The 20,222-nt window shown below is 46.5% G+C and overlaps 1 protein-coding gene across 1 annotated transcript in view; it reads right to left on the bottom strand.

Annotated features, from left to right (window-relative positions):
• Nucleotides 1-6,219: 6,219 nt before the first annotated feature.
• Notch2 (notch receptor 2) overlaps nt 6,220-20,222 on the bottom strand; it is a 134,573-nt gene continuing 120,570 nt past the window's right edge. Inside the window, exons 25-34 of the mRNA XM_034499834.2 lie at nt 19,549-20,054; nt 17,879-18,226; nt 17,015-17,157; nt 16,692-16,902; nt 15,877-15,973; nt 14,312-14,477; nt 12,693-12,994; nt 12,120-12,267; nt 11,428-11,525; nt 6,220-10,534 (exon numbers count right to left, since the gene is read on the bottom strand). Coding sequence (XP_034355725.2) covers nt 9,143-10,534; nt 11,428-11,525; nt 12,120-12,267; nt 12,693-12,994; nt 14,312-14,477; nt 15,877-15,973; nt 16,692-16,902; nt 17,015-17,157; nt 17,879-18,226; nt 19,549-20,054 — 3,411 coding nt within the window. The 3' untranslated portion in view covers nt 6,220-9,142. The remainder of the gene's footprint in view (nt 10,535-11,427; nt 11,526-12,119; nt 12,268-12,692; nt 12,995-14,311; nt 14,478-15,876; nt 15,974-16,691; nt 16,903-17,014; nt 17,158-17,878; nt 18,227-19,548; nt 20,055-20,222) is intronic.

Raw genomic sequence — 20,222 nt, 5'->3', positions numbered from 1 at the left:
CTGTGGCTGAGCAGTCCATATACTCTTAGTTAGTCACTTTGGCCAGTTGTGAGGTTTTGGTTCGTGTGTGTGTGTGTGTGTGTGTGTGTGTGTGTGTGTATGTGTGTGCACGCACACAAGCACACATGTGTACTAGTCACCTTTTTTTTTTTTTCATTTTAACTTCTTAAAATTCATTTTATTCATTTACATTTCAAATGATATCCCCCTTCTCCGATAGAATTTAAAATGTGGTCAGGTACGTGGACATCCTAGGGTAACATAACTTGGGCTAGGTCTATCCCAGTACCACCGGCATGGTGCTCCATGGGACTGTGGGGGAAGCAGACAGGGAGACCAAATAAGAGACCTCAGGAAACCTAGGATGTATGGTCAGGCTGAAAGAAGAGGCTTGTGATGGTCTGAGAATTGGGTTTGGAAAAGGAAGAGCAGGCTGAAGGGGAGCTGAGCAGAGTTCCAGGAACCCTGAATTTAGCCAAATGAAGGCTCTGGTAACGGTGTGAGCTGGTTCAGGAAAGGGCTCCAGCATGCTCCCTGAGCTCAGCCTCTGGCATGAGAGTGAGGAGGTGGCAAAGGGAACCCAGGAGACAGGAGAGAGCCTGTGTCTCCTCTACTGTGAAAGCCCTGCAGAACACTGTAAGGAATGCAAGCAACGGCAGCAGACACGGAGCAGCTGAGGAAAGGCTGCACTATCCCCTAACCGTAGAGATAGTACATTTTAAGGCACTACATCTGTCTCTCTCTTTCAGAGACAGAGTCTTGCTATGTAACTATGCTCAAAGTATAGTAAGGCCTCAAGTCTGTGGGTTCCCTGGGGAGTACAGACATTTGCCACCACATCTGGCAAGATATTGGAACTCTTGAGACATGGGGCCTAGTTGGAGGAAGTTGCATCACCCAGGGTGTGCCCTTCAAGGGGATATAGGGATGCTGGCCTCTTCCTTTTTGCTTCCTAGCTTTGAGGTAACAGCTTCTCATACTCTTTGCTGTAATGTTGTTTTAGTCCTGACCTAAAAGATACAGGCCAAGTGACCAGGGTATGTCAAACTCAGAAGTCAAAATAAACCCTTGCCTTTATAACGGATTATTTTAGGCATTTCCCCACAAATATGACAAAGGGGGCAGAAGGTACTTTGGAGAGGCAGTAGCTCTACTAATGACAGCTTTACAGTCACACACATATCTCAAACATGTATGTACACATGTAATAGACATGAGTGTATATATAGACGTATTAAATATGCACAGCAATTTATATGTGGCTCATATCTCATTAGAGTGCCTATTGTTTATTTTTGCACTTGTAATATTTAGTACAATATAAATGGTACATAAATACAATGTTAGGACATAATGATGAAAATGTATCAGTTCAGTTCAATGGCCATCCCCACCCCTACCTCCCTGCCCTTCCTCTCCACGGTGTTTCTGCTCCTGGTAAGTCTCCCTCCCCTTTCCTTATTTTACCTGTTCTATTGCCTTCTCTACCCTGTTCTCTGAAGCCCTTTTTAGAAAGTGACTTAAATCTAGAAAATAGTACATGTTGTTCATTTTATTGCAAGAGTGTCTCTTCCCAATGAACAATACATACTACAAATAATTTTTTAGATTTACTCCGATGACCCCAACAGGTGCGTGGTATTCTAACAGTATGCACTACTCTCTGACTTGACAATTTCCCATGTGCCACAGTTATGCTAGTCAAAAACTTCACATTTATGTTGTTTTAAAGCTTTCCTGTATTACGCTAGTGAGCATGAACAAATATGTACTTTACAACACTTAAGGTGTGTATTTATACACACATTTTTGCCCCTTGAAACTATTTCCAAAGTATTAGATTGCTAGAATTTAAGTGAGTAGATCAAAGAAAGTGAAAGTGTTCATACTGACTAATGTTATTGACTCACCCTTAAAAATGGTGTTCTTTACAAACTGAGAGCCACACTGTGCACTTGGATTTTACATATTAGAATTAAGACCCTCTAACTAGCAGCATGTGCCAGTAGCTGTCACCTGAGAGCCATTCTCCACATTGTATAATAGCTAAAATTTTCACTAGAAGAAGCTTGAGGACCTGACTTTCAACCCCCAGCATCCATGTTGAAAGCTGGCACAGTTGTATATCCCTGTAACCCTAGCATTGAGGGGTGGGGCATTGAGGGGTGGGGCATTGAGGGCAGATTCCAAGAGCTTGCAGGTCAGGCAGCCTAGCTGAAATGGTTCAGTAAGAAGCCCTGCCTCAAGGCAAATAAGGTGGCAGGGAAAGATAGGAAGACGCCTACTATCCTGCTTTGCCCTCCATAGGCACTTACACACATATACCACACACACAAACACACACACACACACACACACACACACACACAATTAAAAAGAAAACACCCTGGGAACCTGGCACTTGGGAATGCACTTGAAATAGTACAGGAAGAGTTTTGTTTATGGAGCTATTAGAACCAACAAGGAAAAAGTCTCACTCTTAAAATTCTTTCCAGGTCTGTCTTCTGATAAAGCTTAGCAGAGTGCCAGCAAAAAAAAAAAAAAAAAAAAAAAAAAAGTTTAATAGATTTTTTTTAAAAAAAAAAAAAAAAAAGTGTGCTGTGCATGTCTCTGCGTGCACGTGCAACATGTACCATTGTGTACAAAGGCCAGAAGCTGGCACTGGGTGAACTCTATCACTCCACCTATTTCTCTGACATAGGCTCTCTCCCTAAACCTCAGACTGGTGTGTTCTCAGGTAGGCCCAGAGGACTAGCAAGCCCTGAGCTCCTGTCTCCACCCTTTCAAACTTAGAATTACAGGCACGTGCTGGCTCGTGGGTACTGGGATCCAGATCTGGGCCTCATGATTGTGTAGCAAGTGCTCTTGACCGCTGAGCCATCTCTCCAGACGCCCCTCTGCTTTTGAAACTGGGTCTCGTCGTGTAACCCAAAGTAGTCTCAAACTCATGATTCCTGATCCTTAATCTTCTCTTCTCAGAATATCCACAGATAACTCCAAATGTTTGCTGAGCCACAATCAGCCTTCCTACCCAACACAGTCCTCACCCCACAGCTGTAATGTCTTCACATTTCTTGTGTTCACTCTCTGCAGTGGAGACAAATGTCAATGGCTGGAGTGTGATTTAATGGTTATAACTATGTAAGTGTATATAACCAACTATTGTCTATTCTTTTTGTTTTCCTTAACACAGTTAAGCACCACTTCAAGATCTTGTTGCGTACATGGAACAGCTGGAACCTGTGTTTAACCTCTTTGATTACTCTTTCATCACTGAGCATAGCATTTGTTTTAGATGGTAGCTGATACCTTATTTTGTGATGTTTCCTGGCATAATTTATTTCAGGTTTTTTATGAATATATAATTTGATCAGCACATTCTTGATTTCCCAGCAGTGACTGTGAGTTTTCTTGATGTGGCAGCATCTATTGATACACTTAAAAATGTTATTTTGTTATGAGTGCTTTGCCTACATGTATGTGTGTAAAGGGTCCCCATAGTCTACAAGAGGGCATTAGATCCCTTGGAACTGGAGTTTCAGAGCACTGTGGATGCTGGATTCTAATCCAGTTCCTCTGGAAGAACAAGTGATCCTAACCACCAAGCATCTCTTCAGTCCTATCAATCCACTTCTTTGCCGATGTTTCCTTAGGAGATGGAATGATAAAATACTCACTTGTGCCAGTTTGGGTTTTTATTATCTGACACAAGCTAAAGTCATCAGAGAAGAAACTTAGTTGAAAAAAATTCTCCCATCGAATTGTCCTGTAGGCAAGTTTATAGGTCATTTCCTGGATTGATGACAATTGAATTGAGAGGACCCAACTCACTGTGGATGGTGCTACCATGGTAAGCCAAAAAGATCAAGCCAGTCAGCAGTTTGCCCATGTCCTCTGCTTCAGTTTCTACTTGCAGGTTCCTCTCCTCCCTCCCTTCTTGAGCTGTAAGCAGAAATACATACTTTCCTCCTCAACTTGCTTTTGATTATGGAGTTTACCACGGATAAAAAGCAAAGCAGGTCGTCACCACTGTAGTTTTAGTTTGGTAACAGCTGCTTTCTATGTTTGTATCTATAAGTAAGTCTATAATTTTCTTCACTTGATGTTTTTCTTTATGGCACGCATGTGGCCAGAGGACACACATGGGGTCAGAGGACAACTTGAGGAGTTGGTTCTCTTTGTCTTACCATGTGGGTCCCTGGAACAGAACTCAGATCGTCAGTATTGGCAGCAAGCAAGTTCACCAACTGAGCCATTTCATCTTTACTTTATAGGGCTTGAAGAATTTCCATTATCTATCCTGCTGCTGGATTGTCTCCAGGTTGTGCCATCACAGCTAAGGAAACCCAGTAGCAGGCCTGGAGAAGCAGTTCCATTAGAATTATCAACACAGAAACACTTTTACTTTGTTTCCTGGACTAACACATCAGTAACAGGTCAGCAGTGGAAGTTTCCCAAGAACTGGTTGCACAAGTATGGTTGAGGGAGACCTGTGCCTTGAGATACACCCTTCTTCCCATTCAAACTCTGACCCAGGACTCTGAGCCATCTCTCAGGGTGGGGTGAGACCTGCATGGGTCATGGTGTGCCTTGATGGGAAACCTGTACGAGGTAGCTTTCCTTCCAGGTTCCAGTAACTCCTTTGGCTTCCATTCCTTTGAACTAAAGATTAATAGACTGGTCAGTGCTACTCAGGGGTCTCTGCAGTCCAGCTTGTGCTTCTAACACTCATGCATCCACTCCCTCATTGAGACATGGTCGTATGTAACCCTAGCCAATCGTGAACTCTATATAGTTGAAGATGATCTTAAAATTTGGCATCCTCCTGACTTCATTCCCAAGTGCTGGGAATACTGTCTCCTGTTAGTATACATTGTTAAGTATTCTATACCAAAAGAAACAATGTATTCTTTCTCTATTTATCTCTCATCCTCTCCATGGCAGAGGCATGTGCTAGAGGCAGTGGCCACCTCACAGATCCCAGGTACCCCACATCCTGTTAAGTGTGCTGGTATTATAGGAGACTGTTCTATTTTATTCATCGCTTTCTGACAAGAGCCAGTCCCCGGCTCTTGGCTGAGAGGGTTGACTGAGGGAGAAAATTTATTCCCTTTCCTTCCACAATTGCTGGCCAGTATCCGGTCCTACTGTTCTACAGCAGTGACAGCTGAGGGCAAGGCTGCAAGGCTTCCAGGTGCAAGGGTAGGAGATCAATAGACAGTGACCTTCAGCTTAGCTCCATGGGAGGAAGTGTCCTCCAAGCAAGATATGGTACCACAGAAGTCTCTAAGAAGCAACTCCAGCTCCAGAACAGCCTGTGGGGCATCCCTCTGAGGCTCTTATTAATTTTCTCCATCCATAAAACCACACATCCAACATAAAACCCACATGGAGGCCAACATGTCTCATGTACAATTATAAAACTTGAGGACTAACTGATATGTGCTAATGAACCATGAAGTCCTGACTCTTTCTTAACCAAAGCATCTCCCAAGATCTGAAATCAAGTCATTTCAGGAAAAAAAAAAAAAACAAAACCCAAACTGTTATTTTTTTATAATTATGCACACATGATTTAGAAGTGTCTATAAAACAAGAGGATATGAAAATAAACTAGATGGTAAGGTTGCGATGAGACTGCTGGCATCGCATTGAGCCACCCCAGGGACTCACTGATTGCCTCTCTACATAAATGTACTTGCTAGCAAATCTATACCCTGATAGTACTGTATAATCCCACTGTTTAGTCTATCCTGTACACGGCCACACAAACCAGCAGTAAATCTATACCCTGATAGTACTGTATAATCCCACTGTTTAGTCTATCCTGTACACGGCCACACAAACCAGCAGTGCTCAGGTAAGTGACCCAGTAAGTGTTTTCTATCCAATTCTTGCCCCAGCACACACTCCCCACTTCCGTGGGAGGTGCTTGGTCCCAAGCAGCTGTCTGTTGGTCGCATGCTATGATCAGGGTGTGGTGGAATGGCTCCATATTATAGTATTTCTGAATGGATGAAAACTTTTCCCTCAGAAGCATTTGTGATCAAACTAGACAAGAAAATGAAAGAACCCCAATACTGGGCTTAAGATTCAGGATGAGGAAGATTTAAGATTCAGGATGAGGAAGTGTCTCTTACCAACTGTGACATCATGAGGCCATCACTTTGACACCAGGGCACCAGCGATGGAGAAGGGCAGATTAGGACATCACTGAGCTTTGACATGGAACCTTTTTTATTTTGTGATAAAAATGTTTTCATATAAATTTCATCTTAAACTACTTTCAGAATGAAACTTTAAAAAGTAAAAACATTGTGCATATTCCTTCCTGTATTTAGTCAGGAACATGCAGTCATTTTCTGGTTACTGAGTTTCTCATACAAACAGATATAATGTCATTTTTTAGGGAAATGTACACAAGGAAGTTGCCATAGTACCAAAACAATTAAGGGTGGGGGCCTCAGGACATAAACACGTGTCCTTTCAAACAGTCCTCGTACATTCAACACACTGGTTAAAGTTCAGGTCCTGAAATCACACTCGAACAGAACGTTACACCTTTGGTTCTTCTCTATGCAAGACTTCAAGTGGCCAGTATAACAATACAACCAACTTGTGTTGACGGCTTTCACTAAAATCTTTAACTCAGTCTTTCTTTCCTTCAATCCCCCCACCAATGCATAAGTCAGAAAATGATGCTTAAGACAAAAAAGAACAAATTAAAAAAAAAAAATCCTCAAAGGCAGGCGGGAGTCAAAGGAAGAATTCATAGGAATAAAAAGTCCAAAACATGGATCTGGGATCTGTGTAGAAAATAAAGGGTGTGCCCCATACAGCCGTAGCCTCTGATTCAGATCCCAGGAGAAAGGAATTACCCTTCCCTCTTCCCTTTCCTAGACACTACACAGTCAGGAATTCTAACATCTAAGGGACTGATCAGACGTTTGCTTGGCAGTGTTGCCTTCTTCATCTCTGTAACCTGTTTTCTGTAATGGCAGTTTTCACATCCCTCCTCCCAAACCCAAAGGATCCTCTTTGAGGGCTCCTTGAAGGAGACACAGCAAGTTTGTTCTTCTTTGTGTCTGGGGGAGGAGCAGTGACCACAGACCCAGCGGCTGGATTCCTGGCTGTTGTTTGCAGGCAGTGGCTCTAGAGCTTTAGGGCAGAGAGGTTCACACACAGGTTCTCTTTATCTGGGACTAACTGATGGGTACATGGGGGAGACAGTCAACATTTAGGGCAATAAAATATCTATATTCCATGAAAGGGGCTGGTAAGATGATGTTACCACATGAGAATAAAGTCAAACGACCAACTTTAATCTGCCATAGACCAGGACAAAACAAATTATTTTTCTAGATTCAATGAACTTGGATGGGACTAAAATCCTCAGTTGTTTATAGACTGCCATGGTAACAGATACACGGAGTTACTAAGGTCATAAACTGATAAATGAGTGAAGGGGCACTTATTTCAACTATCACAGGGATAAAGACTATTATTAAAACAACAACAAAACCCCTAAAACAACAAATAAACACCCCCCAGGTGATCCACCTAATAATATACACAAATGCTCCAGCAGAACTCATGTTCCTGTGTCATGGGCGTCATGGCAACAGGAAGCAGTGATTGATGGCATGGCCATAGGGCCAATTATCAGCTGACTGGGGGGAAGATGGAGAAAACTATCATCCTAGATTTACAACAGACAAAAAACTGTTTCTGCTCTTGAGAGTCTGAGAAGCCACTGAGACCACAATACAGGAAGCAGGTCTGGATGAGGTACAATCTTAATCTGAACACGAGGACAATGAGGAGCCATCATCATCTGAAGGGAACTCTAGGGAAGGAGTGTGCTCAGGAGACTGTCCATTCTCCACGTCTTCACTGAGAACCTACTGTGTGCACCAATCACTCAGATCACACAGTGTGGAGGGAAATTGATAAATTGGCTTCTGATCTGAAAGGAAAGTGGTTCTAAGGAAGTTGGCAGTTAACAGGGTCCCCTGTGCCCTAGGCAAGTTCTGTCCTAAATGGCAAGGGTAAACGGAGAGTCATTTTCTTCTGCTGCCATCTATGGGGGCAGTGCAGCAGCCAAGAGTACCTTCATCTGCTGGACCAATGAGTCCTAAGATTGGGGACAAACGCGCTTCACAGTGGCAGCCAATGGAGGGCCTGGAGGTGGGTGATTGCTTCTTGAGCAAATTAGCTTATTTCTTAGACATTCCAACATTCACCCACTTTTCCTACTTTACAACAAAATGAGAGGAATATCACAGTACCTAAGCCTCACAGAGTACAATTGTATATGGACTAGGACAACCAACAGAACGACAGCTCATACCCTTCCCCCATGAGTGTATATGGGCCCAGATGCAGGGGCAGAAATTAAGGTGCAGGTTCAGAAGGAGGCTTCTATTCCCCAAATAGTTTGCTTTCTCTTTCCTTCTAGAAATGAGACGTGAAGACCGCAGTGTGTGCATTTTCCATAGAAGCCCACTTCAGAGGCCAGGGCTGGTGAGCCTCCTTGGGTGCTGGGAATGTGGGAACAGGAGGCTAAAGTTGTTTCCCAACTTTTTCAGGAATGATTAAGAGCACAAAAGTCTTGCCTATGACACACTGACGGGGATCAACCACAGACAGGTGCAGAGAGGAAAGCACCAAGTGACGTCAAGGCCATTTCCAGGGCTGAGACGATCAGATAAGTCAGCCTGTCCAGAGTCCCAGGACACATTCTCAGTCCACTCTAGAGCACTATCTCCACATGCGGTCAGAAGCCGCCAGGGCTTACAATGCTGTTCAAGCTGCAAGAAGGTCTGGGTGATAAAAGGCACCCATGGTATTCTCCAAATAAGAAGAGAGCGAGGCGTCTCAAGGCTTGTATTTGTCTTGTACCTTCACGAACTTACAGGATGGGCACAGGTCAGCAGGAGCTGAGTCCTCCCCTGTAACTGCACAGATACTCAGTGAAGATGAAAGTAATGCTTCTCATGCTTGTCTCAAGTTCGGAGCATCTTCTCTCCTGCCTCCAGACGCTGGTTACAGAGGTTTCTTCATTTCTCTTTAGGTAACCTTCACTTGTCCCTCAGCAGTATGTGTGATAGGCACTTCCATCTCTACAACTGAGGCAGACACTTCATGCATAAACCTGCATGTTGCTGTTTGGTGGCTCGGACATGTGTGTTCCAGGTCCCCGCTGACCCCCTCCACCACCTCCAGGAGTTGGGCTGGTGGTCACATCTGACCAGTCAGATGCAGAGTGTGGTGAAGAGCTTGACCATTGGTCAGGAGACTCTGGGGACGGTGTCAGGTATGGGTGCTCACCCTGGAGGTGACCACCATGACTGGGGGTTCGCTCAGCAGCATTTGAGGAGGCGTAGCTGTGTTGGGAAGGGGGTGTGGGGTACTTGCCCACAGAGGCTGGGAAAGGATGATAGGTTGGCACAATGGTCTGAGCTACCTGCCCCTCCTGCTGGGGCATCATGGTAGGTGGGAAAGCCACACTGGGCAAACGGGCCATCTCTGGGATCTGGTACATAGAGGGCAAGGGGCCTGCAACAGCTGGAGGGCAGCTGGACTGTGTCTGGGGTGCTCCAGCTGCCTGGGCAATGCTGCCTTTTGGGATGAGCTGGAAAGTCACAATGGGAGGTAAGGGCTCCCGCTGGGTAGAGATGTGCTTCCCTTCTGGAGGTCTGCCCTGGGGAGCTGCTATGCCAGGGTGGGCTCCCTCTGCAGGAGCCAGGACCATGCCAAACATTTCATTGTACTGGGTCTCATTCATCTCCACACGGTTCATCCAGTCTGCCGGGACAGGAACTGGATGTAACCTGCCCAAGCTTCCTGCACTGCCACTACCTGGGGGGACAATGTGGTGGTGGGATAGCAGCTGGCTGACTGAGGGTAGCACGGTGCTGGCTCCAGGAGCCAAAGGCTGCATTTCATGAAGGTTGGAGAAAGACAGTGCATGCTGTGCATGCACTGGGGCAGCTGGGGCGGCAGCAGCCAGCAGAGGCGTGGGCGAGGCCTGCAAGACTCCAGGGGATGTGATCATGGGAGAGGATGTAGCATCAGAAACATATGTGTGAGGAGACTCGAGCGAATCAACAGGGGATAAAGTCACTGAGCTCTCGGACAGCTGGACCTTCTCGTTCAGACACTTCTTCCTCCTACTACCCTTGACATCCTTGGCTTCCTTGGCAAGGTTAGGCAGGCTCGTGGGCATGGTGCTCTTGGCGTTGGGCCGTCTAGCCTTCTTACCCATTGGGGTGTGCTTCAGACTGAGGAAAGGCCTGTTGGGCCCACAGAGGACAGGTGAGAGAGCAGAAGTCAAGACAGTCCCCGGAGGGCTGGGAGTCACGTTATACTCATCCAGGAGGCGAACAATGTCATGGTGCATACGGTCCCGAGCCACATCCCGGGGAAGTCGGTCCATGTGGTCTGTGATGTCCCGGTTGGCAAAATGGTCTAACAGGATTTTGGCTGCTTCATAACTTCCCTCTCGGGCAGCAAGAAACAAAGGTGTCTCTTCCTGAAGAAAGACCAGAGAACACATTTTAACACTCAGAGAACACAGAAATGGTCCTAACTTTACTCTGCTATACTCTTTTTTAGCACTTTTTCTAAGTGCTTCTTCTATGAAATACCATGAAGAGACAGTATCTCTTCCTACATTTTGTGTATCTTTGACTTCCAGAGAGATCGCCTCTCTCCCAAAGAACTCACTCTGCTCCCAGGAGCATCATCTTCTTAGACAGGGATCAGTGACATGAAGCAGGCCTCAGAGCCAGAGCTTCACTTAAGAGAGATAGATGGGCTTGCCAACATGAAGTGCTGAGAGGAAATTGGGTTGCCAATAAGAAAGAATGGAGGGAAACCAAAGAATACAAAGAATTCAGAACATGAGAGAGAGAAAAAGAGAGAGAGAGAGAGAGAGAGAGAGAGACAGACACAGACACAGAGATAGGGTGAGACTTGATGAAAAGAAGTAAAACAAAGGAAAGTAGTAAGTGCAAGAGGCATGAAGAAGGGACCACAACAGGAGGGGCCACAACAGGAGGGGCCACAACAGGAGGGGCCACAACAGGAGGGACCACAACAGAAGGGGCCACAACAGGCAGCTCAAACACAAGTGTACCTCAGTGTCCAAGAGCAGAGAAACAAACCACTGCACAGAGAGAAGGAAGAACATGAGAAACAGTGGTGAGCACATCCCAGAGTGTTGAAGGAGAAAGTCAGGGAGGGGTGTGCCAAGTGATTTCTAGGACAGGAAGATGAGCACCAGACAACCAGAGGCTGCCTCCTAACAAGCCCCGCATCCTCCCTCAGGGTCTCTAGACCCGGCTCCCCCAACAAGTTTCCCCAGGTGGCCTCCTAATGAGACTCTGCTGGGATGGCACTCAGAGCCTAAGCTAAGAGCTGTACCTTATTGTCCTGCATATCTCGGTTGGCCCCATTCTTCAACAGCAAAAGAGTCGCCTCCACATTATTGACAGCAGCTGCCCAGTGGAGGGCAGATTTTCCTGCGGGGGAAACATTTTATAAGTACAGCACTAAGGAAAGTGCTGTGGTTGTTGTTTGTTTTTGTTTATTTTCCAGGAAACCCTGAACTCCCTGGAGAGCAGCAGGAAGTCAGTGGCCAAGGGAGGCCACAGAAAGCACACTTGTATTTTTCTTTCTTTGTGTTCTCAGACTATTTCAACACAAGCTGGGAATCTCTAGGTAACAGGATCCCTGGTGTTCATGCCCTCCACACGCCCAAGCTTCACATACTGAGGAAACATTATGCTATATGCCAACTTCATATTTAGGATATCTCATAATGCCCAGTGAATCCACTCCCATAGTAAGAGTGGTTATGGCTAGGATTCCACAGGCAGACTTTTCAAGAACATTCTTTGAGGTCTAAGAACTCTCATACTGACAAAACTAAAACCAGAAACCCTTCTCATCTTAATGTGGGACTACTATCGCCTCAGTTCTGGGAGCCCCGCACACTGAAGGGAAAGAATAAAGGACTCTCCATTTCAGATCCGAGAAAAGTCCTCTCAGGGGCGGGTAGCAATTCTCTTGCTTAGAGACACGCTCTGCAGACTGAGCCAAGTCCTTGTCCCTACCATGGTCGTCCACTGCATTCACATCTGCTTGGCAATTGATCAGCTCTGCCACCATTCCTTCCACAGCCAGGCGGGCAGCCAGAATCAGGGGGGTAGTACCATCGTTCATTCTGGCATCTAAATCAGTTACTCGGTTGCGGATCAGAATCTAGAAGAGAAGCAGAGAAAAGTTTCCCTTAGATGAAGAAAAAGAACAAAACAAGAGCATTCAAACTGAGGTGTCCCTGGGGGCGTGTTATCTTTATGCCCTAGAAGCTATAATGGCCAATCATGGCCTTGTTGGAGGAGGTATGTCACAGGGACGTGCTTTGAGGTTTGAAAAAGACTTGCAGCACTCCCGCAGCTCTCCACCTCCTTTGTGGTTCAAGATGTGAGCTCTCAGCTGTCCTACCCCCATGTCTTCACTCCACCATCATGGACTCTGAATCTCTGGAGGCACAGGCTCCATTAAACTCTTTCTATTATAAGTTGCCTTGGACATGGTATTTTACAACAGATAGGAAAGTAACCAAGACATGCCTTACCCACTGAGCTACCTCATCCTTCATACTCAAACCAACTCTTGGCTCTTACCTGGAAGACACCTTGGGCATCTGCTGCGACCGCAGCGTGAAGAGGACAGCGGCCCATGTTGTCCTGGGCATTGGCATCTGCACCGGCGTCCAGGAGGCGTTTGGCAGCATCAGCTCTTGAATAGCGGGCTGCAAGGTGCAGGGCCATCTCACCAGTGCGGTCTGTCTGTGCCTGAAGGCTGGCACCTTGGTAGACCAAATCTGTGATGATGTTAGCAGAAGAGTCCTCGGCATCCTCATCTTCATCACTCAGGTCAGAGCTGCCTCCTCGGAGGGAAGCCAGCATCAGTGGAGTACACCCATCTGTAGGAAGGGAATGTTCCAAACACATTCAAATTAACCCATTACTGCAACAGTTCTGCTGTCCCCATCATGCTACAGGATGCTTCAGACTCTCCACTCTGTAACTCTGACAGGTTTTACATGATAATGCCAGGTATGGGAAGAATGTAGGAAAGCAGCTGCCTTCGGCCCTGAGGCTCTTCCTTAAACTGATAAGCTTCTCTGCTTGGGTTTAAGTGGAATTATGACAGCTCAAAGCACATAGAATTTTAAATAGACAATGTACATACATGTGTGCCTGTAGGACAGGAACTACAGTAGTTTCCCATGTTCTGCTGAGGGATACTGTGGTGGTCCAAATAAGAATGGCAGAGTCAGACACTTGAATGCTTAGTTAACAGGGAGGGACAGTATTTGAGAAGGATTAGGTGTGCTCTTGTTGGAGGAAGTGTGTCACTAGGGGGTGAATTTTGAGGTTTCAATATCCCACGCTAGGCTTTGTTTGTCTATCCGTCTCCGTCCGTCCCTCTGTCCGTCTTCTGTCTGTCTGTCTGTCTTTTTCTCTTTGGTCACAGTGTTTCTTCACAACAGCAGACCAGTGACTAAGACAGATACTATTTTTCTATTGTTCTAAAATCCAACTTTTATTAATTAGCCTGCTTTCCTTCAATATCTGTATACAAAGCACTGCAAAATCCTTCCCTTTCTTTGAAATCTGCATTTTAAATTGAAAACAAATTAAGGATTTATTTAATGAGTATGAATGTTTTGCCTACGTGTATTTCTGAACCATGTGCAGGCTAGAAAATGGTGTTGGATCCTCTAGAACTGAGGTAGTAAGTCACCAAATGGGTGCTGGGAACTGAAACCAGGTCTTCTGTAAGAGCAGCACATGCTCTTAACCACTGAGCCCTCTCTCTAGCCCATAATTTAAAAAATACTTAAATATTTATTTATTTTATTGTATGTGTATGATATGGGCACATATGCCTTAGCACATAAATGACCGGTATGGTATGTGTATATGAGCACATGTGCATGTGTGTGCATGCACACATGTGCCATAACACACATGTGGAGGCCAGAGGACAACTTTGTCCAACTTTGACATGGACTCTGAGGCTTGAACTCAGGTGGTCAGGCTTTCATGGCACATACTTTTACCCACTAAGCAACCAATGTCATTGTCTCCAGGTTCATAATTTCTGCACGACTATATTTCTCACCCATTCATTTCCTCGAGTTTACTTAGTGTGTGGCATTGGCAGGGGCAGCTGGCCAGGTGGAGAAACACTGAACAAGCACACAGAACTATGGAGGGTAAGACCCGCTACTGACCTGGGCCTCGGACATTCACGTCCAGCACAGCCACCTCCTGCTCCGCCTGAGGAGGAGTGAGCGCCAGGGATGGAGTCCGGCGGATGTCTGCAGCTTCAAGGTGCTGCTGTGTCCAGGGGCGTCGATCGATGGGGTCATCTTCAGGTAGCAAAGCCTCATCCTCAGCCTGGAGAGGGAAAGTAGTTTTCTCTTATTAACCTGAGCCCTCCAGAAGCTGCTGACAAGGCTGAGGAGTGCGCCTATGATGGTCTCCTCCATCTTGTTTGACTCCTATTTGCTCTTCAAATGAAATGAGATTTTAATCTTGTTGACCTTAAAAAGTGGTTCCCTTTTCTCAGCTGACCGTGTGGTATGTCTACCTGGTACTGTATCACCAGCCGACCATATGTTATCTTTCTTTCTTTAAAAGAACTTAAATTTAGTGTGAAAAACAATGTGTTCTTACAAACATATCATTGTACCTTGCTGATGCACTCACCTCACACCCCTTTCCTGTCCTCCCTCTAAACAGTCCCCTTATGTGTACTGGTTATGTCCTATCTGTCTCCACTAGTTAAATATAGACTCTGTACATGAGAGAAAGCACATACTATTTTATGTTTCTTTAAACTGGAAGGCTCCTGAGAAGGGGAATAAGCCCTGTTCAAGGTTGTCTGCCTGCACTTAGGACAGTACTCAGAGTGAGCACTGAGGAGAGGATGAGGAGAAATCGGCATCTGTCCTTTACTTAACTCTTTATCTGTAGTAGGAGATAGGGAAGAGGTACTCTAGCAACTCAGAGAGGAAAGAGCTATTATTGTTGTTACTATTGTTATTGCTATTTTATAGACAGGAAATATTAAATACAAGGAGGTTTAAGTAACAACAATCAAGTAGTCTGACTAGAGCAATGGTTTTTGTTGCTTTTACTGCTTTCACTTTTTGGAGATTATAATTACACCATTTCTCCCTTCTCTCTCCTCTCTCCAAGTCCTCCCATACACCCCTCCTTGCTCTCTTTCACATCCAGGTTGATTTTATTATTAATTGTTGTTAAATGCGTATATATCCCTAAATACAACCTGCTCATATACCTGTATATGTTTTCAGGGTGACTAAAGCAATATGTTTTCATTTGGTTATTTTATTTGGTTTTTAGAGGTAGCTCAGGCTGGCCTTAAACTTGGATTCCCTTGACTCAGCCTCTAGAATGCTGGTTTTAAGCAATGTTCTTAACTGTCATGCTCAGTGACCTCCCCAGAAGTTAATGGTCTTGGCTTTCTTTACTGGATAACTCCATCTCTTCTTACAGAAGAGCCAAAGAGATATCCATAAATGGAACTGTGAACACCCATACCACCAGTCCTGACTCAGTAAATATAAGCGTGACACCTGAGCCAGAAGGCAGGCTTGATTTACTACTTTAAGAGGCTTCTTGAAGAACATACATGAGCAACAAAGACTGTCAGTGCTCTATGGGCTTCTGCTATTCATGGGGCTCTGGGAAAACCAATGTCTGGGAACGATACAAACCGAGAATGTGATCACATGACTGCTAGCTATAAGGCTTGCCTGGGACAGCTTACCTTGGCTTTCTTTGGCTGGGGTCCTTCATCATCAACCCAATGTTCACTTGTCCCAGAACCAATCAGGTTAGCCTCTGACACTTGCACTGAGAGATTTCTGACGATATTCAGGGGAGAGACAAGAGCAGAGGTTATGGCTGAGCAGACACAGTGGCTTTCTGTACATTACCAGCACACTCCCATGCATCCTCTGACTTGGTCCAACAGGATAGGATGCACAGCACTTTTTCAAAATAAGTTTCTATGTCTATGTGTATCTGAGCATATGAGTTCAGGCGTCCATAGATCCCACTGCAGCTGGAATTACTGTAATGTAGCTGTAAGCCACACAACGTGGGTGCTGGGAACTAACCCAGGTTAGTTTGTGTTCTTGACGATGGAAGTATTCCTCCAGCCCCTTTAATTCCATTATGCACTCACAGCACATGAGGAAGTCAGTTCCGTCCTTCCACCATGTGGGCACTGGGGATCAAACTTAAGTCAGCAGGCTTGGTGGGGGCACTTTCACCTGCTGAGCCTGCACACCACCCCCATGGGTAATGTTCAATGTGACATTTCTGAGAATTCATCCTTTCTCTTCTCACTAAGAGACTATGTCAGAAGTTTTCTCCCACTCAGATGCTGAATGAGTGTTGCTGCAACACGTGTGCACCCAAAGAGGCAGCCATGCTCACACACTTGGACGAGCCACTGGGAGCTGTGGTCATGGTGACTAAAGGTGGAGTTTAGAATCTAAAATTATGATTCAGTAATATGCCCTTCTGTTCCTCTCTGCTTATCCCTGTGAATAGTGGCTTATTGTAAAATCCTCTTACTTCAGCCCCACGGCATCCTGTCCCACAGGTTCACGGCGCTTGTGATTGCTAGAGTCTCGGCGAAGGGTGAACCCTTCAGGCAGCCAGAGGAAGCCATGCTTGCGCTTTCGTTTTGCCATGATGACCCCCAGCAGGATGATGAACAGGATAATGACGACAGCAACCGCAAGCAGATAGAGAAGCGGAGCGCTTCCTGGAACATCCAATTCACCTGAAAGTTCAGAGATAGGGACAATGATTAGAAACAACAACTTCTTCCTACCAGCGAGGGTGAGCCCAGTAAGGTCCCTTCGCAGCCCCCCTTCAACACTAATGCCACTCACTGACAACAGACACCAGAGGGTAGGACAAGGTCCCTTGGATGGCATGAGAAGCCAAGAGAGCAGCTGCAGCATCGGTGTTCTTGAAGCACTGGTCTGAATCTTGAACACACTGTCGGTTGTCAATTTCCAGAAATACCTTAGAGCTAAGAGGGAGAATGGGAGGAAGAAATGAAGGGTCAGGTCTGGCGGCTCAGTCAGAAAGGCTCATGGTCCGCCCTTCCCTCTTTCACCATCAAGCTTTCCACCTTTGGGAGAAAGAACTCAGAAAGTAGGATGTTTCAAATGCTGAACACAGACTCCTGCCTGGGAGGGCTCACGACCTGTAGTCCAGCTGACATACACCTCTGGCTGGGTGACACATAACAAGTAGCCAGGGAAGCGGTCCTGCTGGGGAAGGAGGTCCTAGTGGTCCCCCAGCCCTGCCTGCTCAGTGCTGCTTGGTCCTCACTCATTCTATCTTGGCAAGGAAAAGGCTGAAAGTTACAGGCCATCAACACACAGTGGGACGTGAACAACAGACCCACCCAACGAGGGCCTTGAAAACGAGGCAATACTGAATCCAAAAGACGCATTATGTATATAGGTTCTCGGCAACTCTGGAGAAACATTACAAATTCCAGATTTGAGAAGTACCTGTATCTTCCTTGCTTAGCTGATCTTTAGAACCCTTCAATCAGGCAGATCTTTGTCCTTACATAGGATAAAGAGGCTAAGATGTGGGATTGAAATGAGGGGGCTCTCTATTTAAGCTTTTCATTTTGATGGGCTGCATATCTGTACCATGAATCAAAGTGCCCAGCTTTATGAATTCGCTTGGAAACACTGGTTCTTTAGGAAGTTCTAGGTTCAGAAACACAAACCTACCCTATCATCTCCTGCTCCGGCTCATCAGGAAGAGACCTGCGTGCCATGTTCTGCTTCTTCATGGGAGCTGACTTCTCCCCATAGTAGGGGTACACCATGAGGGCGCCCTGAGAGTCTTGTTTAATGCGTAAGTTGGTGTGAAGCAGGGTGCCCAGGGCCCGCAAGAAGCTTCGAGAATCCTGCAGCAGCTGTTCAGGGGGCAGGAGCACCACAATGACCAGGGTGCCCTCCGCCAGGTTCTCAGGCTGGTCCGCAGCACAGTCCAGCCCATCCCAGCCACACTCCTCGCTGTTGCATCCCTGATCACAGTGATTGTCTTTGAAGTGGTCTGCACAGTATTTGTCATACCTAGTCAGGAGAGAGGAGGAGGGCATCAGAACACATGGAGCCTCAGCTTCCATTCAGAATGACTGGACTTTCCTACCCATCTTTTCTGGTTCATTTTCAGCATCCCAATGTCTAGAAAAACTTCTCATAAATCATGTACCCTAACACCATGGGCTATCCAGCTATGTCACTCAACATTACTCCATGCCTCTGGAATGGGGAAGAATGTCATACTCATCATCCTGCACGTGTTTAGCAGGCCCTACTCAGCCAATCATACTACGAGGGCAGAATTTTGCATAAGAATGCATATCTGAAGCCAAGGTCAACGTGGCTCGCACTTCCCTCTCCTTCACTGACTCGGTAAGAGAAAGGTGTACTAGAAGTAGACGGAGTCCAAGCTTGGCCAGATCTCCAGCTATGTAAGTGCTAGTCAGAGGAGTGTGCCAAGATGATCTGGTTCTTTCTCTTTCCAGAGTATGACAATTACAGACGGTAAGGGGCAGGGAGATGTTCATACAGGATCTGAGATCTAACTCATTTACCCTCGTTCAAATGCCAAGAAAAACCGGGGTGTGGTGGTACATGCCTATAATGCACTCGGGAAGGCAGAAGGACGAGGATCAGGAGTTTAAACTCAGGAGTTTAGGGCCAGAATGTGCCTCATGGGACCCTGCCTCAACAACACACACACACACACACACACACACACACACACATACACACACACACACACACACACCACACACACCACACACACACAATGTTGTGTATATACACAACTACCGCTGAAATGTCAGGCAAAAGAATGAGAACTCCAAAGGTCCTTTTGAGGCATAAGTGGTTCTCTCTCTTGCAGTTAAGTGCACTGATTAGTAGGAAAGTTATTGTGTGGACTGTGTCAGCAACACTGAGGACCGGAGAGCTAAGAGGCCTGAGCTCATCCCTGGGCTCATGCTTCCTAATTAGATGAAAAAAACTAGTCTTAAGGAAAGAAATTCACAAAGAGACAGTGGTACAGACCTTTCCATCCATCCTGCAGCAGGCTAGGCTGGAGGCTGCCTGAGAGTGGCAACGCCACTTCCAAGGTTATTTCCCCCACGGTCGCAAGAGCAGCATGTGAGAAGGCAGAGATAGGCAGAGAGAGGGGATGTTATGCAGTGAGCAGTCCCGGCCCTCTGTCAGCAAGGGAAAACGGGGCAGCGTGCGAAGGGACAAGGCTGGCACCATCTGAGAGACAGAGGCGTCTTGGGCCAAAGCACTGGAGTGGTTAGGAGCAAGAAGAGGAGACTGAGTGTGTTAGTGACAGCCCCCTTCAGCCTCCGAAGGTCGTGGGCTCTTACTTGCAGGTCTTGCTATTCCTCTGGCATTCAAAGTTGTCAAACAGGCACTCTGCAGTGTTACACAGTTCATCACACTGGTTGTTGATGTACTCCCAGCAGCGAAGCGAGGAGGTGCAGTTGGCCCAGGGGTCCTCCATAGTGAGGGAGCAGTCACCTCCATCCCACTGGCAGGCGTGACTGTTACAGGCCTCATCACAGATGCCGTCCCGAGCCTTGTCAGCACAGTACTGACTCTGACAGGTAGCAGGAGGGGTGCTGGTGGGGGCTGTGTAGAGCTCACAGTGGCTGCCCCAGAATGGCGGAGAGCAGCGGCAAGAGTAATAAGGAGGTTGGCGCTGAGGATAGCAGGTGCCTCCATGCTGGCAGGGGTTACTGGCGCAGCCTGACTCGCAGTCCTTGGGGTTCGGGCAGAAGCAGCGGGGCCCGGAGGCGGTGTGCACACACTGCTCCCCTCTCCTGCACTTCACTTGGCCACAGCTGCTCTGGCATCTTGCCCCGGAGAACCCCTGTAAGACATGGCAAGGAAGTGAAGATGGCAGGTGGACTTCAGAGCTCGCCCATGTCCCCTACACTGCTAGGGAGATAAATACTGGTCATGGGTAATAGTCACCCGTGTTCTAGAAATGACCTCTTCAAGTCAGCCAACGGGTAAGGGCTGATGGCTCACGGGATGA

This window comes from Arvicanthis niloticus, chromosome 4 (genome assembly GCF_011762505.2).
Source record: "Arvicanthis niloticus isolate mArvNil1 chromosome 4, mArvNil1.pat.X, whole genome shotgun sequence".
Taxonomy (NCBI): domain Eukaryota; kingdom Metazoa; phylum Chordata; class Mammalia; order Rodentia; family Muridae; genus Arvicanthis; species Arvicanthis niloticus.
This window is presented reverse-complemented; position numbering and strand designations above follow the sequence as displayed.